Here is a 20,860-nt window from a genome sequence, read left to right as displayed (position 1 = left end):
TACCACGTCATAGTGCTTTACCTAGCAATAGCACTTAGACTTATATACCACTTTACAGTATTTTACTGCCCTCTCTGAGTGGTTTTACAGAGTCAGCCTTTTGCTCCCAACAATTTGGGTCTTCATTTTACTGATCTCAGAAGGATGGAAGGCTGAATCAACCTTGAGCTGGTCAGGATTGAACTGCTGGCAGTAGGCAGAGTTAACGTACAATAGCAATAGCACTTAGCCTTATATACCACTTCATAGTGCGTTACATAGCAATAGCAATAACATGTAGACATATACTGCTTTACAATCCTCTCTAAGTAGTTTACAGATTCAGCCTATTTGCCCCCAACAATCCGGGTCCTCATTTTACCCACCTCGGAAGGACGGAAGGCTGAGTCAACATGGAGCCTGATAAGATTTGATCTGCCAAATTGCAGGCAGCCAACAGGCAGCAGAAGTAGCCTGCAGTACTGCACTCTAAGCACTGCGCCGCCATGGCTCATCATGTAAATATTATTAACATAGGAGTATTATTAAAGCAGGAGTGAGGTGGTTCTTACTCTACCTGCCCATAACGTTTAATAAAGACTAAGCAATTGGGCAGTGTAATGCTTTGAACTTTAGTCGGGATGATTTCCTTTGCAAAGTCAGTTTGGGGGAGGAATTAAGAGGCTGGATAGAAACTGGGAGACACTGATTTCTAGGCCTCCCTTAGGCATGAAAGCCAGCTGGGTAACTTCACACCAGCCAACCAAACCCAACTCACAGGGAGGATATAGGGAAATGAGGAAGGAAGGGCAAGTATTATGTGCACCTCCTTGAGCAGTAGAAAATAAAAGGTGGGATATAAATCTAGGGATTAAAAAAAAAATACGCACAACCTCTCTCTGGGGAAGCAGCCAGATCTGTTCCTTCTTTAATAAATAAATATAGCAAATTGTACAAACCATCCAACATTTGGACATTTTCACCCAAGCATTTTGTTGATCCCGGGAAGGATCAGGCGAAGCTGTGCACCTAAAAATCTTTATGGTTGATATCTTAGCTTTTCTTTGTAACCTTTCAATAGGTACTGTAGCAATAACAACAGCACTTAGGCTTATATACCACTCTGTAGTGCTTCTACAGCCCCCTCTAAGCGGTTTACAGAGTCAGCCTCTTGCCCCCAACAGTCTGGGTCTTCATTTTACTCACCTCGGAAGGATGGGAAGTTGATTCAACCTTGAGCTTGTCAGGATCGAACTCCTGGCTGTGGGCAGAGTTTGCCTGCAATACTGCATTCTAACCACTACGCCAAGTGGGGCATATTTAATTTGTCTTGCATTGCTTAGCGTTTATGGTGTTCTCTTCCTTCTGCCCCATTCTGAGGATCTTGCCATTTTTCTCTCTAGCGCAGTGTTTCTCAACCTTGGCGACTTTAAGTCCTGTGGACTTCAACTTCCAGAATCCCCCAGCCAGCACAGCTGGCTGGGGAATTCTGGGAGTTGAAGTCCACAGGACTTAAAGTCGCCAAGGTTGAGAACACTGCTCTAGCGATCCTGTGGGTGGGTGGGGGGGATCACAACTGCAAGCTTCTGTGAAGGAAGCCAGATTGAAACACTGGCTGGCTTGATGAACTTTATGGTTGAGGAGGGGTTTGAATTGCAATCTCTGTGATGCATAACCTCAACTCCCCCTGCATACACTTTTAATAAACCATTGAAATGATAGATCTTAGTAGATTTCTCTGGTTGTTTTCCTAAATGGGGCAACTTGCTGCCGCCAACTTGCCATGACCAACTTGCCACGGGACAATTTAACAATTCTGCTTAATTATTTAAAGTAAATTTAAAAGTATTTTAATTGTTGCCATTCACATTGTATTCTCTCCCTCCTTTTACATCCTTCCTTCAATGATTCTATCCCACTATTTCTTTGATATTAGTGTAATTGTTGTTCCGTAGCAAGTTGGCCATGGTGGGTTGGCCATTGTGAATTGTTATAGCAATAGCAGACTAATATACTGCTTCACGGTGCTTTACAGCCCTCTCTAAGCAGTTTACAGAGTCAGCCTCTTGCCCCCAACAATCTGGGTCCTCATTTTACCCATCTTGGAAGGATGGAAGGCTGAGTCAACCTTGAACTCGTCAGGATCGAACTGCCAAACTTCTGTCAGTTGGCAGAATTAGCCTTTAATACTGTATTCTAATCAGTCCTTCCCACTTAACAATAGCACTTAGACTTATATACCACTTTACAGTGCTTTACAGCCCTCTCTAAGCAGTTTACAGAGTCAGCCTCTTGCCCCCAACAATCTGGGTCTTCATTTTACCCATCTTGGAAGGATGGAAGGCTGAGTCAACCTTGAGTCTGGTGGGATTCGAACTGCCAAGCTGCTGGCAGCTGGCAGTCGGCAGAAGTAGCCGGCAGTACTGCACTGTAACCGCTGCGCCACTGCAGCTCATTATTTACCCTTTTCCTATGTAGCGGGAAATGGTCACCCTTTCTAAAGCAACCTTTTCTTCTCTCCCAGCCCCGTATCCAGCCCATCGTCCCTTTTAGCAGAATCTGTGGCAACATGCGAAGTGGAAAGTTCAGACATCATGGATAAACCTCAAGGAGAAGATGTACAAGGTTAGCACGAAGGGGGCCTCGGAATGCCTTTGGCTTCTCTTTTCATTTTTGGGGTGCTTTTCTTCCTCGTTCAATCGCGCACACTTTGCCCCAAAGGCAACACAAGGAAAAGCTTGTTCACTCGCTTTAGGACTGGCAATTGGATCATTCTGCAAAGCTGCTTGTTCAAAATCTGCCACCAGCAGATTTTGGTGATTGACTGGTAAGAAATGTGTCAGCGTTTCAAATAACATCCAAAAGTAAATCAGAGCCCAAGGCAAAGTATTGCTCTAAGTTCCAATTTATTAAGAGAGACATGTTGGCACATCTGTGGAAACCCGAATCTGAAAGCTTCTGGGTTTCCCCACCCAGTTGAGAGTTCAAGATCTTGCCCCCACATCCACAAGTCCATCACATGGTCTAATCTTCCACTGCCATGCTGGCAGCTTCCACCCATCCAGTTCCGGTCAGGTGCGGAGGTGCAGAGACAAAGGATGACCTTGGCTTTTTAGAAAGGAAAGTTTTATTTTGACAACATCACATTCTACTCCTTACTATCCCCCCTCCCAGTTCCCCACTAATGAAACAGCATAGTAGGATAGACTATTAGTGTGGCAGGTCGAAGATCCCAAAAGGAACCGGCTGCAGGCATGACAGAATGTCCTTCTGGAGTTGCCATAATAGCGCTCTGTAGCAGGGCCCCCCAACTCCTTTGCCACTGCCGAGCCCTGTCCTATTCAGAATTGGATGACGTGAGTGGTTGGCTGGAGTGCATGCATGCAGTTCAACTTGTGCAAGCAGCGGGCGGGCTGGCAGGCACTCACTTGCATGCGTGCCAGCCCGCCACTCACACAAGGATTGTGTGCACATGTGTGCTGGCCCACTGCTCATGTGGCTCAATTCAAAGGTGTGGCATTGCTACTCTGTACTAAAGAGCATTTGAACATTCTTCTGGTTTTAATCCCAGAAGGTAATATTATTGGACCTGGGTTGTTTTTAGTGTTTCCGCTCCCCTCAAGTAATAATTATTGGCAGAACGTGACACTGGTTCTCTACGGAGATACAGGAACAAAAAATAAATTGCAGAATTTGAACCCCATATGGTCTAGTGATTAAGGGACGAGTCTAGCAAGTGTGGAAACCATGAGTTCTAGTCTCGCCTTAGCCATGAAAGCCAGCTGAGTTGCTTTCGGCCAGTTATTCTTTCTCAGTCCAACTAATCGCACAGAGATTGTGTTGTTTAAGGGAAAATAGGAGGAGGAGGGTGTGTTGAATATGTTCGCTGCCTTGAGTTATTTGTGGAAGGAAGGAAGGAAGGAAGGAAGGAAGGAAGGAAGGAAGGAAGGAAGGAGAAAAAAAGGAGAGAAAGAAAGAATTAATTAATTTGGAGAGGGGGATAAATAGGCTTTGTGACCAAAAGCAACATATGGTTTAGATTTTGCCAAAGTAAATAGTTGTATAACTACTTCTAGTCAGGGGCTAGAATCGGTGGGGCTCCAGCTTTCAGTCTTCTGGTGGCTTAGGAGTATGATGACCATATATCCTTCATTATAAAGTAAAGTCCTTTATTTCAGAAAGCTAAAGTCCTTTAGCTTTAGTTACTTTTTAGAAGGTCACTTTTTTATCCTTTATTTTCGTCACTTAACTTTTCGAATACAAATGCTGTCACTTCATGCACCATCTTTTTGCAGAAATCTCTTTCAATTCTTGCTTTACATAACTTTTATGCTTTGAAAGCATTTTTATTGGAACGTGTCTTTCTCTAATGCTTTTTTTTGGCTCCGTTCTTAAATTTTCTTTTGTAAAAGCCAAGATATAAATATAACAGATTAGACAGACAGACAGACAGACAGACACTGCTCCCCCCCCCTTCTGACAATGTAATCTGACTATGGTAGCAACTCTTAGAGTCTCCTCTGAAGTTTGAGGGCTCGAGCTAAACATTTCTTCTATAGCAGTGATGGCTAAATGTTTTGTTGTTGCGTGTCACATGCCACCGTGCCTCATTTTGGGCCTACTAAACCTCCCAGCCTCCTGGGAGCAAAAATGGGGCACATGGGGAGCGTGCACTCCCCGGCATCCCGTTTTGGGCCTAGTAGGGGTCCTGGCAGCCTCCTGGGAGCAAAAATGGGGCACATGGGGAGCGCGCACTCCCCGGCATCCCGTTTTGGGCCTAGTAGGCGTCCCGGCAGCCTCCTGGGAGCAAAAATGGGGCACGTGGGATCCTGTGCTCCCCCCCCAGCACATGTGCACGTGACCCCCTGGCACATATGTGCATGTCTCCTGCATACGTCCAAAAATCAGCTGGCTGGCAGGAGGCACGCACATGTGTGATAGAGCTGAGCTGGGCGAAAGCTGGCATGCCTGCAGAGAGGAGTTTGCGTGCCACCTGTGGCATAGGTTCGCCATCACGGTTCTATGGTATGATGAGCATGATATGACAAGATGTGAAATAGAGGTAAACCGATGATACAGAATTTTGTTTTCCATTCCAATAGTCGTAATTCATGGAAACTGATTTAGGAAAACAGCACATTTGTGACAAAGGGAATGCTTGGCGCCTCACCGCCTTCCCATTGGGTAGGATATTCATGTACAGTAAGAGGATTTGGGAGTCTCAAAGGGAAACAACCACTTTCCATCTCAATACAATACAATAGCAGAGTTGGAAGGGACCTTGGAGGTCTTCAACCCCCTGCCTAGGCAGGAAACCCTATACTACTTCAGACAAATGGTTGTCCAACATCTTCTTGAAGACTTCCAGTGTTGGGGCATTCACAACTTCTGGAGGCAAGTTGTTCTGCTGATTAATTGTTCTAACTGTCAGGAAATTTCTCCTCAGTTCTAAATTGATTCTCTCCTTGATTAGTTTCCACCCATTGCTTCTTGTTCTACCCACAGATGCCTTGGAGAATAGCTTGACTCCCTCTTTTTTGTGGCAACCCCTGAGATATTAGAACACTGCTATCATGTCTTCCCTTGTCCTTCTTTTCATTAAACTAGACATACCCAGTTCCTGCAACCGTTCTTCATGTTTTAGTTTCCAGTCCTCTAATCATCTTTGTTGCTCTTCTCTGCACTCTTTCTAGAGTCTCCACATCTTTTCTACAGCGTGGGGACCAAAACTGAATGCAGAATTCCAAGTGTGGCCTTACCAAGGCATCTGAAACGAACCCATATTTCCCTGTGCCAATCAGAAAAGGGGGGGGAGGGAAATATGCAAATTAGAGGCTTCCCAACATCTGTAGGACAAAACTGATTCAGCAGCAACAACATCATACATAAGACCGTATTCTGACCCCCCTTCTCCGTCCAGGAACGAAAGCCACAAGCAAACGTAAATAAGAATACTTTTAATCAGTCCAGACTCTCGTTGGCTGCAAGCCCAAAATAAACAAAGAGATAAGCACTCTGACAGTAATTCTTACAAACCTAGGCAATGCAAACAAGCTCTCACAGCAAACCACTTCTCCAAGTTGGTTTCTCTGACTTGTGAACGTTGACTCCTGCAAACTGGGCGTGGCACAAACAATCTCTTTTATAATCAGGAGAGGATCTTAATCAGCATCAGCTAAGCACAATCATCTCCTACAATTACGCAGTTGTTCCTTCCGCCGAGTAGCCCTTCGACGGCGTGCATCCTGAAACAACTCACAAGTGTTTTCCTGAACACTCCCTCTGATCCAAGGCTCTGCCGCCACCTGGTGGCCAACCAGTCTCTCCTCGCCCTTCTCGGAGTCAGCACCCTGTCCAGGGTCCTCCACCTCCTCCAGGGCCGACTCATAAGACCCCTCGCTGTCAGAGTCTGGCAGCAGCTCCAACGGCTCCTTCCGGGCCACAACAGACAGGCAGAGAGAAATCTTGGACTCTCCCAAGTTTTTTCTTGACCTCTTTGGATTCTAACGAAAGGATGTGCGTATTCATTTAGGCAGCAAAACACTGTATGTGAGCATCCCCATGGAGAGCATGTGACGCATTTGCTCCATGGAACCACTTTGGAGAACATCTGTTAGTTTAAAACATTGCTCAAGAGGATCAGACCTGAACAATTCTTGGGTAGGACACAGCCATAGAAAACCTTAGGATTGTATTGATAAACATGATAGAAGAAGACAGTGCCCCCCCCCCCCCCACATGGACATGGCTATGTGCTTTGAGGTCCATTGGAGTTGAGTGACTTATAAATGCAAATAAATAATCACTAGGAGTCAACCCTTGACTCAAAGGGATCCTTATCTTGTATGTAAAGAACAGTTACAGGAACTGGGTATGTCTAGTCTTATGAAAAGAAGGACTAGGGGTGACATGATAGCAGTCTTCCAATATTTGAGGGTCTGCTACAAAGAAGAGGAACTCAAGCTATTCTCCAAAGCACCTGAGGGCAGGACAAGAAGCAATGAGTGGAAACTAATCAAGGAAAGAAGCAACTTAGAACTAAGGAGTTCTAAGGAGTTAAATCAGTGGAAAAAACTTGCCTCCAGAAGTTGTGAATGCCCCAACACTGGAAGTCTTTAAGATGATGTTGGATGGCCATTTGTCTGAAGTGGTGGAGGGTTTCCTGCCTGAGCAGGGAGGGGGTAGGACTAGAAGATCTCCAAGGTCCCTTCCAACTCTGTTATTCTATATTCTATATCTTGGTTGTGAACAGTTTCAGCCTAGCTTTGAATGGCTGAGTACGCAGATTTGTTATCTTATGCAGTTTTATCTTCCAAGAGGACTCCAGATCTTAAAAGCACCTGTCCTGTCAGTCAAGAGGCATTCTACTACAGTCCTCAACTTACAACACTTCATTTAGTGACCTTTACAACTTACAACAGCACTGACAAAAGTACTTATGGCCGCTTTTTTTAAAAAGATACTCTCAACCGTTGCAGTATCTCCATGGTCATGGGATCAAAATGTGAACTGACTCGTTTATACGACGGTTGCAGTATCCCGGGGTGGTGTGATCCCCTTTGTTGACCTTCCGACATGCAGAGTCAATCTGGAGGAAGCCAGATTCACTTTCACAACCATGTTGCTAACTTAACAACTGCAGCGATTCACTTAACGATGGCAAGAAAGTTGTAAAATGGGAGAAAGTCCGCTTAACAACTGTCTCGCTTAGCAATGGAAAATTCAGGACTCTCTTGTGGTCGGAGGTTGAAGACCCCCCTGTACTTCCCTGTTAAGCATTCTTTCAATGGAATTTTGTTTGTTACACAAGAATTCTGAATTTGCCATTATTTGGCAAAGCAAGGGAAATTAATCTGGTGGAGTTAAAGAAGTGATTGGGGAAAAATAGGACTACAAGGAGGAGTAACATCTTCGGATGAACTTTTCTCCTTTTGTTATAAATCAGTGTTTCTCAACCTTGGTGACTTTAAGTCCTGTGGACTTCAACTCCCAGAATCCCCTAGCCAGCTGGCTAGGGGATTCTGGGAGTTGAAGTCCACAGGACTTAAAGTCACCAAGGTTGAGAAACACTGTTATAAATACTGTTATTATCTTCCTTCTACCACAGCAGGGCTAAAATTGCACCCCATTGTTAAAACAGTCCCTCCTTACTACCAAGTTTACCTCTCCTGTTATCTGATGTGTCTCTAGAACTCATTAACTTTATGTTTCACAGACCTTGAATCCAATTATTTTGAGGGCTGGGGGGGGATGTTAACAATAAACAAAATTGTTTTTAAAACTGTGCATGCCGCATGTTTTTTTTAAAAAAAAAAACTAATCTAAAGAAAACAAAACACAAAACACATACCTAAAACACATATCCCGTTGAATAAATAGAACCAACATCAGTGGAGCTTGCCGAGACAATTTCAATAGACAGTACCGGAGACGAATTTTCGATGGATAACTCAGATTTACCTGACCCTACCAGGGGCTCAGAAACAGAATGCGATTATGACGTGAACCTAGACAATAATGTAGATGGCCCCGATTTCCTGAAGGAGAGCTCAAGAGCCAAAACGAAGAGCTGTGATTCAGATTTAACACTAACCACAGTAGGTAAGTGAGTTTCCTTGTTCAGTTTGCAGGCTATCTAGCCGTGCTTCCCAAGCAGTGTGCTGGATTGCATTAATTTGCCACAAAAATGGTTGAAGTGGGTCTGGAAATGTCCTTCCAGGGCCCCATTTTTGTGTCGTCATTGTCCTCCTCCTCCTCCTCCTCCACCCCCCAGATGTTCACATCGATAACCAAATCCAGCAGCGAAGTCTTAATTTTGGAGTGGTGCATTTTGTTGAGCTCTTTCAGTAAAGCCAAGGCTAAAATGAACCTCCATTAGTGGCTTATCTCTATGTATGTCCCTCTTGCCTTAGATCAAGGGGTCGGTAGCCTTAAAGAGTCAAAGAGCCATTTGGACCCATTTCCCACAGAAAAGAAAACACCAGGAAGCATAAAACCCCTTTGACATGTAAAAAGAGGATAACGCTGTATATATCGGGTGGTTTTTTTTACCTTTATGTTATGTATAAAAAAAATCTATAGCATGTATGAAATCAATGATACAGAGAAAACACATTTTTATTTCTGCATACAACAAAAACATTTTGAACTCTGAAAAAAAAGTTGGGTCAAAAAGCTCAATAAATAGCATGCTGACAGGTGTCACACATTGTTGTGATGCATATTTTGAGTGACAGAGAGCCGCAGCAGAGGGATGAAAGAGCCACAGGTTGCAGACTCCTGACTTAGATGGTGCCTGAAGTCCATCCCGCGTTGGAAAGTGGCCACCCAAAATGTTAACTCCCCCCCCCTCAAACGGGAATAAATTATTCCTCCTCTGAATTCTTGAGGATTGCTGTTTAAATGTGGCTTTTAAAATTTATCAGATAAGAGCTTCCATGAGCAGAGTTGACCTTCAAGAAGCATTCTGGAGGACGTGTTCCAAAAAATAAGACAGGTTCAGGCCAAAACTAAATGTAATTTACTTTAAACTTAATTAAAAATGTAATACAATTACTGTTAACCAGTACTATTGATAGCGACATTTGACTGACCTTGTCTAATCTCCAAAAAACACTTATCCAGGGTTGAACGTGGCTAGTATTTCAGCAAGGGACACATCACAGAATCACTAAGCTGGAGACATGACTAGGTTAAACAAATGGTAAAGGAGTCCCTGCGGGTTTTGTTTCACTAGTTGTTACCAACTACCCTGTTTTCCCCAAAATAAGACCGCCCCGGATAATAAGCCCAATAGGGCTTTTGCGCGCATGCGCTAAAATAAGCCCTCCCCCATAAATATTGCAACACAGCAGCCGCCATGAGGTGACCACGCTCGCCGCCTTCTGCACCTCAAAAATAATAAGACCTCCCAAAAATAAGGCTAAGGGCTTATTTCAGGGGGGGGATGGCAAAAGAAAATTAGACCCTGTCTTATTTTCGGGGAAACGCGGTATAAGGGGGCAGTGTTTATTTCTGTTTCTGCCATTGAGACTGCGCTGTCTGAAGACACTTCCATGGGTCATGTGGCCAGGCATGATGTCATGGAACATGGTTCACTGACAAATGCACGCTCGACAAAAGCGTGCCGACAAAACCATGGGGAGAAAAGTGCGAGTTCGAAATCGCGCCGAAGAATGAACACAGAAGCGCGCCGACAACTGCGCGCCGACAGAAGCGTGCTCTAAACCTAACCTTAAAGGTAACCCTAAACCTAACCCTAAACCTAACCCTGAACCTAACCCTTACCCTCACCCTGAACCTAACCCTAAACTTAACCCTTACCCTTATCCTAACCCTTAACTTAACCGGTTCACCGACCCTTACCTTAACTGTAATGGCGCTTCTGTCGGCACTCTTTTGTGAGTGCACCTTTGTGGGCGCGCTGTCAACGTCGCGGTTTCGTCGCCGCGGTTTTGTCGGCGCGCTTTTGTCGGGTCACGATGGAACATGACATCACGGAATGCTGTTACCTTCCCACCAAAGTGGTACCTATTTATCTACTCCCATTTGCCTGCTTTTGAACTGCTAGCTTGGCAGGAACTGAGGCAAGGACGGGAACTTGGCGCTTGGGTCTCAAACATGGGCTGCCCGCTTTCCAGCCGGCAAGGTCCAAAATCTTAAAAACTGAGCCACCAGTGCCGTCTCAGCATGATTAAGAAGTCAATACTTAGTCCAGTCGTGCTTCTGCATCATTGCCAAAATAACAAAATAGATGATCCACCCATCCACCAGGAGTTGGGCTGAACTCAAAGGAAACGTTATCTTTGCTTTGAGGATTCCCTACCGCCGTTCACAATTTTCCCTTCCCTTAAAAACAACATCATTTTGGAAGGGGTTTATCAACCCAGAGGGCCTCGATTGCACACTCGTATCCTAGAGCTGCTGAAGAATTTGTTCGCCTAATTGTGATTGAAATATCTATTCCATCTGGGGGTTGGATAGAGTAGTTGTGCTCCAGATTTCACATTTTTGGGAAGTCCTGGTTGATACATTTGATAAAATGGAGCTTAGGACTATCTCACCGTGAGAACGGAGAACATGGAGTCTCCTTACATCAAGGCAGAAAGCATTTGTTAAGTCTTCCGGAGCCAATTGGAGAAAATCAGAAAGGGTAAAACTTACCTAATTGGCGCCCATTCTTATCAAGTGATATCAGACCCAGACATAAAATATTTTTTTCACCTCTTTTCCTTTCTTTTCCACGCTCTTTTGCCAGACTGATTCTCCGCTTGCAGATGTGTTTCCCTAACCGTGCTTCTGCCGCCATTTGATTCGTGCATGCCCTTTGTACAAGTAGTCCTCGACTTACGACAGTTCGCTTAGCGACCGTTTGAAGTTACAATGGCACTGGGAAGAAAGTGCCTGACGGCCATTTTTCACACTTAACGACCGTTGCGGCATCCCCGTGGTCAGGTTGATTTACCTTCGGATACTTGACAGCTGACTCACATTTGAGCCGCCCAGAGTCCCTAGGGAGTGGGCGGCATACAAATCTTATTAAAGTCTTATTATTAAAGTTTTATGACGGTTGCATGGTCCCAGGGGGCCCCGTTATCCCCTTTTGCGAACCACCCGTCGAGCAAAGCCCATGGGGGAAACCAGACTCACTTAACCAACTGCGTTACTAATTTAACAACTGCAGTGATTCCCTCAACAAGTGTGGCGAGAAAAGTCACAAAACGGGGCAAAATCCACTTGACAAAATTTAAGATTTAAGATTTAGTTTATTTGTATGCCGCCCTTCTCCGGGAGGGACTCAGGGCGGCAAACAACTCAAAAGGGTAAAAGGGGATACAAGCACAATACACGTAATTAAAATACACAAGAGTCATACAGCCATACAAGTCGAGAGGGGAGGGGAACTCATCAACCCCAGGCCTGCCGGCACAGCCAGGTTTTGACAGCTTTCCGGAAGGCCTGGAGAGAGGTGAGGGTCCGAATCTCCGCGGGGAGTTCATTCCAAAGGGCCGGAGCTGCCGGATTTGTCACTTAGCCACATGAATTTTGGGCATTCATTGTGGTCGTAAGCCGAGGACTACCTGTAGTTTACTAATGGCTGCCCTGAACTCTGGGTTGCCAATGAATGTGTGCCAGTTTCCCCCCCTCCCCCTTTCCGCACCGTTGCTTGTGTATTTCCCATGTCATAATTCTTCTCTAATCTCCTTTTTTTCCCCATGTTTCTACTTGCAGCCTTTCGACTTCATGCGGTTTCGCAAAGAACAAAAGGGTTTTCAGGCAGAATTAACGATAAGCGTGACCTTAAATGAACGCTTATTTCCACACAGTCTTTCATTGTCAACTAAGAAGTTTGCTGTCAGGGGCATTGTTGTATGACGATGAGCGTGTGAGAGAAAACCATTGTGTCCATCTTGTCATAATTGAAGACGTACTTTTGGGCCATTAATTTTTGTGCACATAAGGAGGGAACTGTAACCAAGTACTAGCCTGCCATTGTGAGATTTAGCAACAGCGCTTAGACTTATATCCCGCTTCCCAGTGCTTTTACAGCCCCCTCTAAGCGGTTTGCAGAGTCAGCATCTTGCCTCCAACAATCTGGGTCCTCCTTTTTCCCGACCTCAGAAGGACGGAAGGCTGAATCAACCTTGAGCCTGGTGAGATTTATACTGCCAAATTGCAGGCAGCCGGCAGTCGGCAGAAGTAGCCTGCAGTACTGTGCTCTAACCGCTGCGCCACCGTGGCTCATTTAATCTTGTTTTTGTGGCGAGCTATCTTCCATTCCCCATATCACAGTGTTACAAAGGTCTCCCGTTGGGTCAGCCAGCAGAGGACCAAGGCAGATACTCATAAAACCATGGAAGGGATGACCAGGAAAGACTTTGGGCTTATCTAAGGCACAATCCAATCCAAATTGGACTGTCAAATCCAAGATTTCGAGCAGGAATCTTGCAACCATAGCAGATTCTTTAGGCCAGGGGTGTCAAACTCTCCTGCCCCCCCCCCAGCCCAGTTTAACGAAGGGGGAAAAGTCCCAATATGTCAGGTGATGTTGCCGTGACGACACGTGTTTGAGATTTAGGCCGTGGCACTTCCACCATATTGCTAAATCCAGGAGAGAGGTCTTATCATCTCCCCCCCTTTTAATTCAGGTTGCTAGTGATTAAATTGTGAGCCTTCTGGAGGTTTAAGTATGTGGTTTACAGACCCTTCTCGGTTATAAGGTGTTTATTTTGTGTGTGTGTCCGTGTGTGGTTTTTTTTTATGCTCCCGCCCTTGTTTTGCTCTCATTCTATGCAACTTTTCTTCAGACTCTTGGCTAATATATCAAATGTCACGAATGTTATTTGCCATCACCTGGTCTAACCTGAAGCTGTCAGACACATCTATGAAACCAGTTTTTGTTTTTCTCTGTCGGTCAAGAGGTTACTCTTATCACAGTGGCCCTCAAGCCTTTTGGCACCAGGGACCGGTTCCATGGGGAGAGGTTTTCCTGCAGACCAGATCCATGCCTGTATCCTGTGAATGGGGCTTCACTTGTTTGTGCGGCCCAGTCTGGCACGCCCCTGCCCGGTGGTGGTTCATGGTCTAGGACAGTGTTTCTCAACCTTGTCAACTTGAAGTTGTCTGAACTTCAACTCCCAGAATTCCCCAGCCAGCATTCGCTGGCTGGGGAATTCTGGGAGTTGAAGTCCAGACATCTTCAAGTTGACAAGGTTGAGAAACACTGGTCTAGGAGCTGGGGACCGCTGCTGTAGCACGCCTGTCCCTTGCAGACTCTGATTGTGAGCCTTCCGTTAGTCCATTGCCATGATGGCGAATCTATGCGACGCGTGCCCAAAGTGGCTCGGGGAGCTGTGTCGCCTAGCACGCGTGGCATCGTCCGTTCCTCTTCTGGGTTTCTAGCATGCACACGCGCGACGGTCAGCTGGCCTTTGTCCATGCAGTCCTAGTCCTAGAAACTGGAAGAAGCTGGTCTTCCATTTTCTGGCATGCATGGACGCGCCAGTCATTTTCTGGTGCATGCGTGCCCCCTGGGCAGCTCCTCTTCCAGGTAGCGGCCCAGACAAGTGCGTGAAGCAAAGGCGCGCACGCTCCCTTTTCAGCACTTAGCACCGTAAAGGTTCACCATCACTGGTTTATTGTGTTGAGATGGTTATTTTTGGGTGACTATTCTATCGAAACTAGTCCATGGGATTTTTCTGCGTGTGTTAGTTCCTCTGGAATGTTGTCTTGTTTTGGTGCTTTAATATCTCTTTCCTCCCTGGTAGAATGATTTACGGTCTGGATCCACACATTGCATCGATCCATCCTGTGTAAACCTGGTCATGCTTGTTCTGTATGTTGCTTACTAATCCTTGGTATAATTAGATGTTGGATACAGGGTTTCCAATTAAGCAGTCAACAAGATGCCACTGTAGCTTCTCAGTTAGTTCTTAGCTCTTTTGCGTACCATGTTGGCTTGTCAGGAATTGTCGGTTTGTGTATAACTGTATGAATCCATGTTGGAACAGTCCTTTCTTGAAATCCTTTCCTGTAGCTCATTTATGTGAGCAGTCAGAGAAAATAACGACGGTCACATTGTGAAGCCATGATGGGGTTGGGTGGAATTGGGTTGGATTGGACTTTTCTTATCCTTCCAAAGTGAGAGCAGCGTTCATTCTGAGGACAGATGTTAAGAACTCCTTAAGGGATGAAATGAGCATCTTAAACACCTGCAAGAAAGAGAGAAGAAGGGGATAAAAATTTAAGAAGCAATCAGAAGTCTGAAGCCCACAGTGCCTCCAGAGGGCATTTTGGGGGATCCAAAATTAGACCTTCTAATTTGTTCGAATAATTTCAGTTGTTGGTTGACCCCCTAAAAAGGTTCATATTTTATTTTGAGTAAGCTTCCTTGAGTATCACATGCATAGCAAGGTAGAGTATGAACTAATGAGGATAATGAATAATTGTTTTTTCTAGCAATGTCATAGCCCTTGTATGCAAAATATGGGTCCTTTCAGAGGTGGGTTGCTACCGGTTCGCACCGCTTCGGGCGAACCGGTAGGCGTATTTTAGCCTTGGTCGCAGAACCAGCTGCGACCCAGGCTGGCCATGCCCCTGTACCGGTTCCCTGGTTTCTGCTGCCGTTGCCGGCGTGTTTTTTTAGAACTTTTTTCATGTTCTGCGCATGCAGACAATTTACAGAACAATTTACAGTCAACTGTGCACGCTTGAAGTGAACTGACAGCAACTCACCCCTGGTCCTTTCATTTAGCTGCAGTGCTTTTGGAGATGTGCTTTTATCCCCCAAAAACCTGTGTGCTGTGTTCAGAAACCCTTGCGGTGAGAAGGAAAGTAATAGGTTTTTTATGAGGATGGCTTAGCAACCTTTGCCAGCAACGAGTGCTGAAAATACCTACAGTTTTCTTCACTTGTGGGTTACACACAGCTTGCTATTGGTTTGGATTTGGGTTCCTTCTTGGAATTTGGGTTCCTTTTTTGGATTTGGGTAGCAAAACAACGGTGTGTGTGTTTGTGTTGTATTTGTGCTGATAAATAAATAAAGGGAGACTAGTATAGATCTTAATGGCTTAATGGTTAACACATCTGCCTAAGATGCAATACAGCACAGGTTTTAATCCCAGTAAGGGTATGGCTAGCTGATGAGAGCTAAATAGCTTGAAATAGATCTATACTAGTCTCCCTTTATTTATTTATCAGCACAAATACAACACAAATGTAACAAAGGCAACAGTAAAAATATTGGGTTTCTGTCTGGATGGTCTCTTGTGACGAGCTGATAGACAAAGAATGGAAGCAGTAAAGTTCCTCCCATATTTGGGCATACCAGGGGTTGTGACTCTAAATACATACATACATACATACATACATACACATGCATACATACAGACACACATACATACATACATACATACATACATACATATTGCATTTGTGCTGATATATATATAACATAACATAAGTGTTATATGACATAACACTTAATCATTTCCTTGGCTCAGCTGATAAGGGAGGACAGCTTGTGGCTTAGAGGCTAATACAACTGCCTAACATATAAAAACAGCCCAGGTTCGAATCCCAGTAAGAGTACGGCTAGCTGATGAGAGCTAAATAGCTTGAAATAGATCTATACTAGTCTCCCTTTATTTATTTATCAGCAAAATGCAAAGCACACACACCTTGATGGGCTGTTTACTGGTAATCTGAAAAGTTGAGTGAATTCGCTGTTTCAATTCTTCTTTCTCAATATTACCTTTATTTTACAATGTCCTTAGACCAACAAGAGGCCTTTTTGTCTCTGGGGTGTATTCTGAAGAAAATGTGCGGCCCCCATTCACATTAAAAAAAAAATGGATTTTCTTACACATTACAGAGGATTAGATTAGATAATCCCTGAGATTCTTCCCAGCTCTATAGTTCTAAACAGCATGTTGAATGGTTCATAGAGGAAAAATGGAGTTAGATGGTTATGATTGAATGGCAGAGGTTCCAAGGTCCATTTCTTGGAATTAAGACTCCCAAGGCTTTGGATTTGAACTGTGCTGAGCTGGCTTCCAATGTCCGGGCTAATGTCCTGATCGTTTTCCATCTTTTCTCTTTAGCTTCAGCATCAGATAGTGCAGAACCTTCCTCGGAAGAACAAGGCAAATCATTTGACAAACCCAAACAGAAAAAAACTCGTTGTTTTATGTGCAGAAAGAAGGTTGGTCTTACTGGTAAGTTCTCTTGGATTCAATCATTTGGAAGTTTGAATTGAACATTGAGTTCTAAAACTGGGATGATAATTCACAGAATAGAATAGATGATTGATCTATGATCATGATTTATCGCATAGTTTTTATGTACAATGAGAGCTTATGAACCAATGACAAATTCCTTGTGTGACCAGTCACACTTGGCCAATAAAGAATTCTATTCTACTCTACTCTATTCTATTCTACTCTACTCTACTCTACATTCTATTCTACTCTACTCTACATTCTATTCTATTCTATTCCTTCTCTTATTCTATTCTATTCTTTCTCTTATTCTATTCTACTCTACTACTACTCTATATTCTATTCCTTCTCCTATTCTATTCCTTTTTTATTCTATTCTACTCTACTTCTACTTTACATTCTATTCTATTCTATTCTATTCTTCACATAATAATTGATTGATTAGTGAATAGGCTGTATCAGAATAAAAACCGCAAAATGTACAACAATAATAAAAGTATATATTAGAAAATACAGTAAATGGTGTAACTAAAACCATTTTTTTCAACATGTTACTCCTAAATTTACCCCACTCAGATCTCTGTATGTCGTTCTCAATTATGCCCTTTGGTTCAGATAAAAGGTATTATATGTAATTTGGGGCTTCTGACCACACATGAAATGCGTTTTAATGTAAAGGATCCCATTAGACCATATGTCCAATCTGTGATCGAGATATTGATCTCTCTTTCTTATACAGTAACATTTCAATAATGCATTGTCTTAGGTCCTCTTATCTCTGGAGCTCCATAAATACAATCATGTCCATCGCAAGGGTCTTGGTTAAATATTATCCATTAAATATTATCCATTGTGTCCAGCACAATTGTGTCCACATACAATCTGCCACTTTTATAGCTTTGGAGTTCCCTGGAATAAGAAGAGGGCATATTTTAAATAAGTAGTTTTTGGTAGAAGCAGGCTTAGTGTCAGGGGTCCAAGTAACACCCGTAACGAAAGAAGATTCTGAGGCTTGATGTTCCTCAAAATTCCATTTTATTAAAGATGTCATATTGGCACATCTGGGAAAACCCGAATCTGAAAGTACCCAGGTTTTCCCCACCCAAAAGAAAGTTGAAGTCCCTGCCCAGCACCCACATGCCCATTACATGGCCCAATCAGGCACCATCCCAACTGGAGTGGCCTCCCAGTCACACCACTCCAGGTGCAGGACAAGATGTCCTTGATTCTCTGAGAAAGGAATGCTATTTTGACTAAACCCCCACATACTCCATATAATCCCCCCTCCACTTAACTATAACACCAAAGGTCTATGTTAAATGACAGAGGCTTCTGGCTAACATTTCATCCTTAAGGGCACAAGACTACCTTAAGCACAAAGCCAGCTGGGTAATCTAGGTTGGGCCAGTCACTTTCTCAAGGCCTAGGAAGGAGGCAGTGGCAAGCTACGGGTAGTCCTCGACTTACAACCAGGGGTGGGTTGCTCCCAGTGGTGGGTTTCAAAAATTGTTCGAACTTACTCTGTGGGTGTGGCCTCCTTTGTGGGAGTGGCTTGCCGCCCATGTGACCGGATGGGAGTGGCTTGCCGCCCATGTGACCGAATATGAAGATGCCGACAACACTTGTCAGAACCACCTTAAATTACCTCACACACAGCACTGGCACGCATAAGAATATGATGTAAACTTGTTTTTTAAAAGGCATCTTTGGTTTGCGTTAAAACAACTTCAACACACGCAATGTTCTGATTGCACCACAAATGCAGTAGTCATCCTTACCTTTCACAGAGGCACTGAGGTTTATAAATAGGAGCATGATAGTGTAGAATAATCATATCCAAGGACCAGTGGTGGGTTTCAAAAAATTTTGGAACTTCTTCTGTAGGTGTGGCCTGCTTTCCGGGTCCACTGGTGGAACCTCTTCTAACCGGTTCGGTAGATTTGACGAACCGGTTCTACCGAATAGGTGCGAACTGGTAGGAACCCACCTCTGGTTGCTCCTGGCACCACTGCCGGTTTGGCGTGCAAAAAATTGGTGCAGTGGTTAGAGTGCAGTACTGCAGGCTACTTCGGCTGACTGCCAGCTGACTGCAATTTGGCAGTTTGAATCAAGGTTGACGCAGCCTTCCAACTTTCCAAGGTGGGTAAAATGAGGACCCAGATTGTTGGGGGCAATAAGCTGACTCTCTAAACCGCTTGGAGAGGGCTGTGAAGCACTCACTGTGAAGCAGTATATACCGTAAGTCTAAGGGCTATTGCTATTTCATCTTTTGTTCTTTTCTTTCCAGGGTTTGAATGCCGGTGTGGAAACGTTTACTGCGCTGCTCACCGTTACTCAGATGTCCATAGTTGCTCTTACAATTACAAAGCTGACGCAGCTGAGAAGATCAGAAAAGAGAATCCTGTAGTTGTTGGGGAAAAGATTCAGAAGATTTGAACTGCTCCTGTAGCTGGAATATTAAAATGTTTGACCATCTGCAGATGAAAATTGACTTGAGCTTTTTCCTCCCCCTTTCACAAGCCCCGACACACACAAGTCTTTCATTTTTCTGGCCCATCCCTGGTAGACCTCAAGAGGACAAGTGTCTCAAATCATGCATGTCATGCAGAATCATAGAATCCCCCCCCCCGCCCCCCACACACACGCTTCTTTTAGCACACAACAAACCTTTCTTTTATGGTCCTTTGTTTTTAGTTCCTACAGATGAAGGCATAAACTCTACACAACTGATCCACTAGGAAGGTGGGCCTTTGGAAACTGATGGATACCATGGCTATAAAAGTATTATCATCTTTTTTTTAAAAAAAAAAAAATTGAGTGCAGAGGGCTTTTTCAAAGTTACGTTGGAGGGCATCCGTGCTTTTCCCACATCTCATATTAAATGTGCATGCATTAACCCAAGACACTTCATTTTCATTTTGTATATAGCTTTCCTCTCTCTCTCTCCCCCTCTCTCTCTCTCTCTCTCTCCCTCTCTCCCTCCCTCTCCCTCCCTCTCTCCCTCCCTCCCTCTCCCTCCCTCTCTCTCTCTCTCTCTGTCTCTCTCTCTCTGTCTCTCTCTCTCTGCAGCACAATTTCCCTCCTCTATTTTCCTCCCCTCTTTGGTAATGCCTTGTATGGCACAACTAGCAATCAATAACTGAATGTATTTAATCATTAAGGCTGCTTGGTTTCCCCTCCCCCTTTAACAAAAATTTATACACACGTTATCATAATAGCTTGTTTGCACCCGCTATCTATTTATGTATGCATCGTTCGTTTTCGGAGCGTGTCAAGAGAGTGCTGAGGTTTTAAAGGCGTGTGTGACTTTTTTGCTCTTCGAGATTCTTTTCCAAGTTGTTGGTCGTTTTTTTTTTTTCCTTTCCCCTTTGGTTTTTGTTTTTATTATTTTATTTTTCTTCGTTTTTCTCCAGCGTGCATGTTGAGAGTTTGCCTGCTCGCAGATCTTCTCGGGAATTGTGTGCTAATGGGTTCTTTTAACGTGCACCAATACAAAGAATGAAGAACTTTTTAAGTGTATTGTATTTATGTTCACCCACGTCTTTAACTTTGATTAAAATAAAATTTTTAAAAATTTGGGACGGAGGAGAGGCGGTTGGTGCTTTTTTGGGGTTGCTGGTTTTATTCTTTTGTCTTTTTTGTGAGAAGTTAAAAGAGGCGCATGTATCCATTTGGGAAAAGGGTGTGATAAGGAGAAATGGGATGCAGGTCATCGCACTCTAGAAAAAGCAAATTCGATTTGATTGATAATGTCGGTATTGATTGAACCCACCCTGAAGAGAGCCTATTTAAATATTGGACTGAAAACAGGTGAGTCTGGGTTCAGACGACAGAAAGACACCGGTTAACCTGCAACGGTTTTCAGCCGTTTAACAAGATGGGTTGACTTCTTTTTTATCAAGAGAAGAACAGAAAAAGAGGAATTTAGAATGGATATGATAACCTGCCCTCCCCTTGGAAACCAATAGACTCTCACCATGTTAAAAACTTACACAGGTGGTCCTCGACTTAACAACTTTTCGTTTAGTGGCCAGAGTTACAATGGCATGGAAAAAAGTGACTTGCGATCCTTTTTTTTTTAGTCTTACGGCCATTGTAGCATCCCCGTGGTCACACAATCAAAATTCGGACACATGGCAACTGGTTCGTCTTTATGACAGTGG

At 44.0% G+C, this 20,860-nt stretch overlaps 1 protein-coding gene across 6 annotated transcripts in view; it reads left to right on the top strand.

The window, feature by feature from the left end:
* The window catches only part of ZFAND6 (zinc finger AN1-type containing 6), a 62,912-nt gene extending 43,415 nt beyond the window's left edge, over positions 1 to 19,497 (top strand). For 5 of the 6 annotated variants that reach the window (XM_032233280.1, XM_032233279.1, XM_032233278.1 and 2 more), the window contains exons 4-7: positions 2,504 to 2,604; positions 8,359 to 8,580; positions 16,581 to 16,694; positions 18,985 to 19,497. In XM_032233280.1, coding sequence (XP_032089171.1) covers positions 2,504 to 2,604; positions 8,359 to 8,580; positions 16,581 to 16,694; positions 18,985 to 19,133 — 586 coding nt within the window. In that variant the 3' untranslated portion in view covers positions 19,134 to 19,497. The remainder of the gene's footprint in view (positions 1 to 2,503; positions 2,605 to 8,358; positions 8,581 to 16,580; positions 16,695 to 18,984) is intronic. The other variant, XM_032233284.1, reaches the window with a different exon arrangement.
* Positions 19,498 to 20,860: the final 1,363 nt, after the last annotated feature.

This window comes from Thamnophis elegans, chromosome 16 (assembly GCF_009769535.1).
Source record: "Thamnophis elegans isolate rThaEle1 chromosome 16, rThaEle1.pri, whole genome shotgun sequence".
Classification (NCBI taxonomy): Eukaryota; Metazoa; Chordata; class Lepidosauria; order Squamata; family Colubridae; genus Thamnophis; species Thamnophis elegans.
The sequence above is the reverse complement of the archived record's forward strand: the minus strand, read 5'-3'. Positions and strand labels throughout refer to the sequence as shown.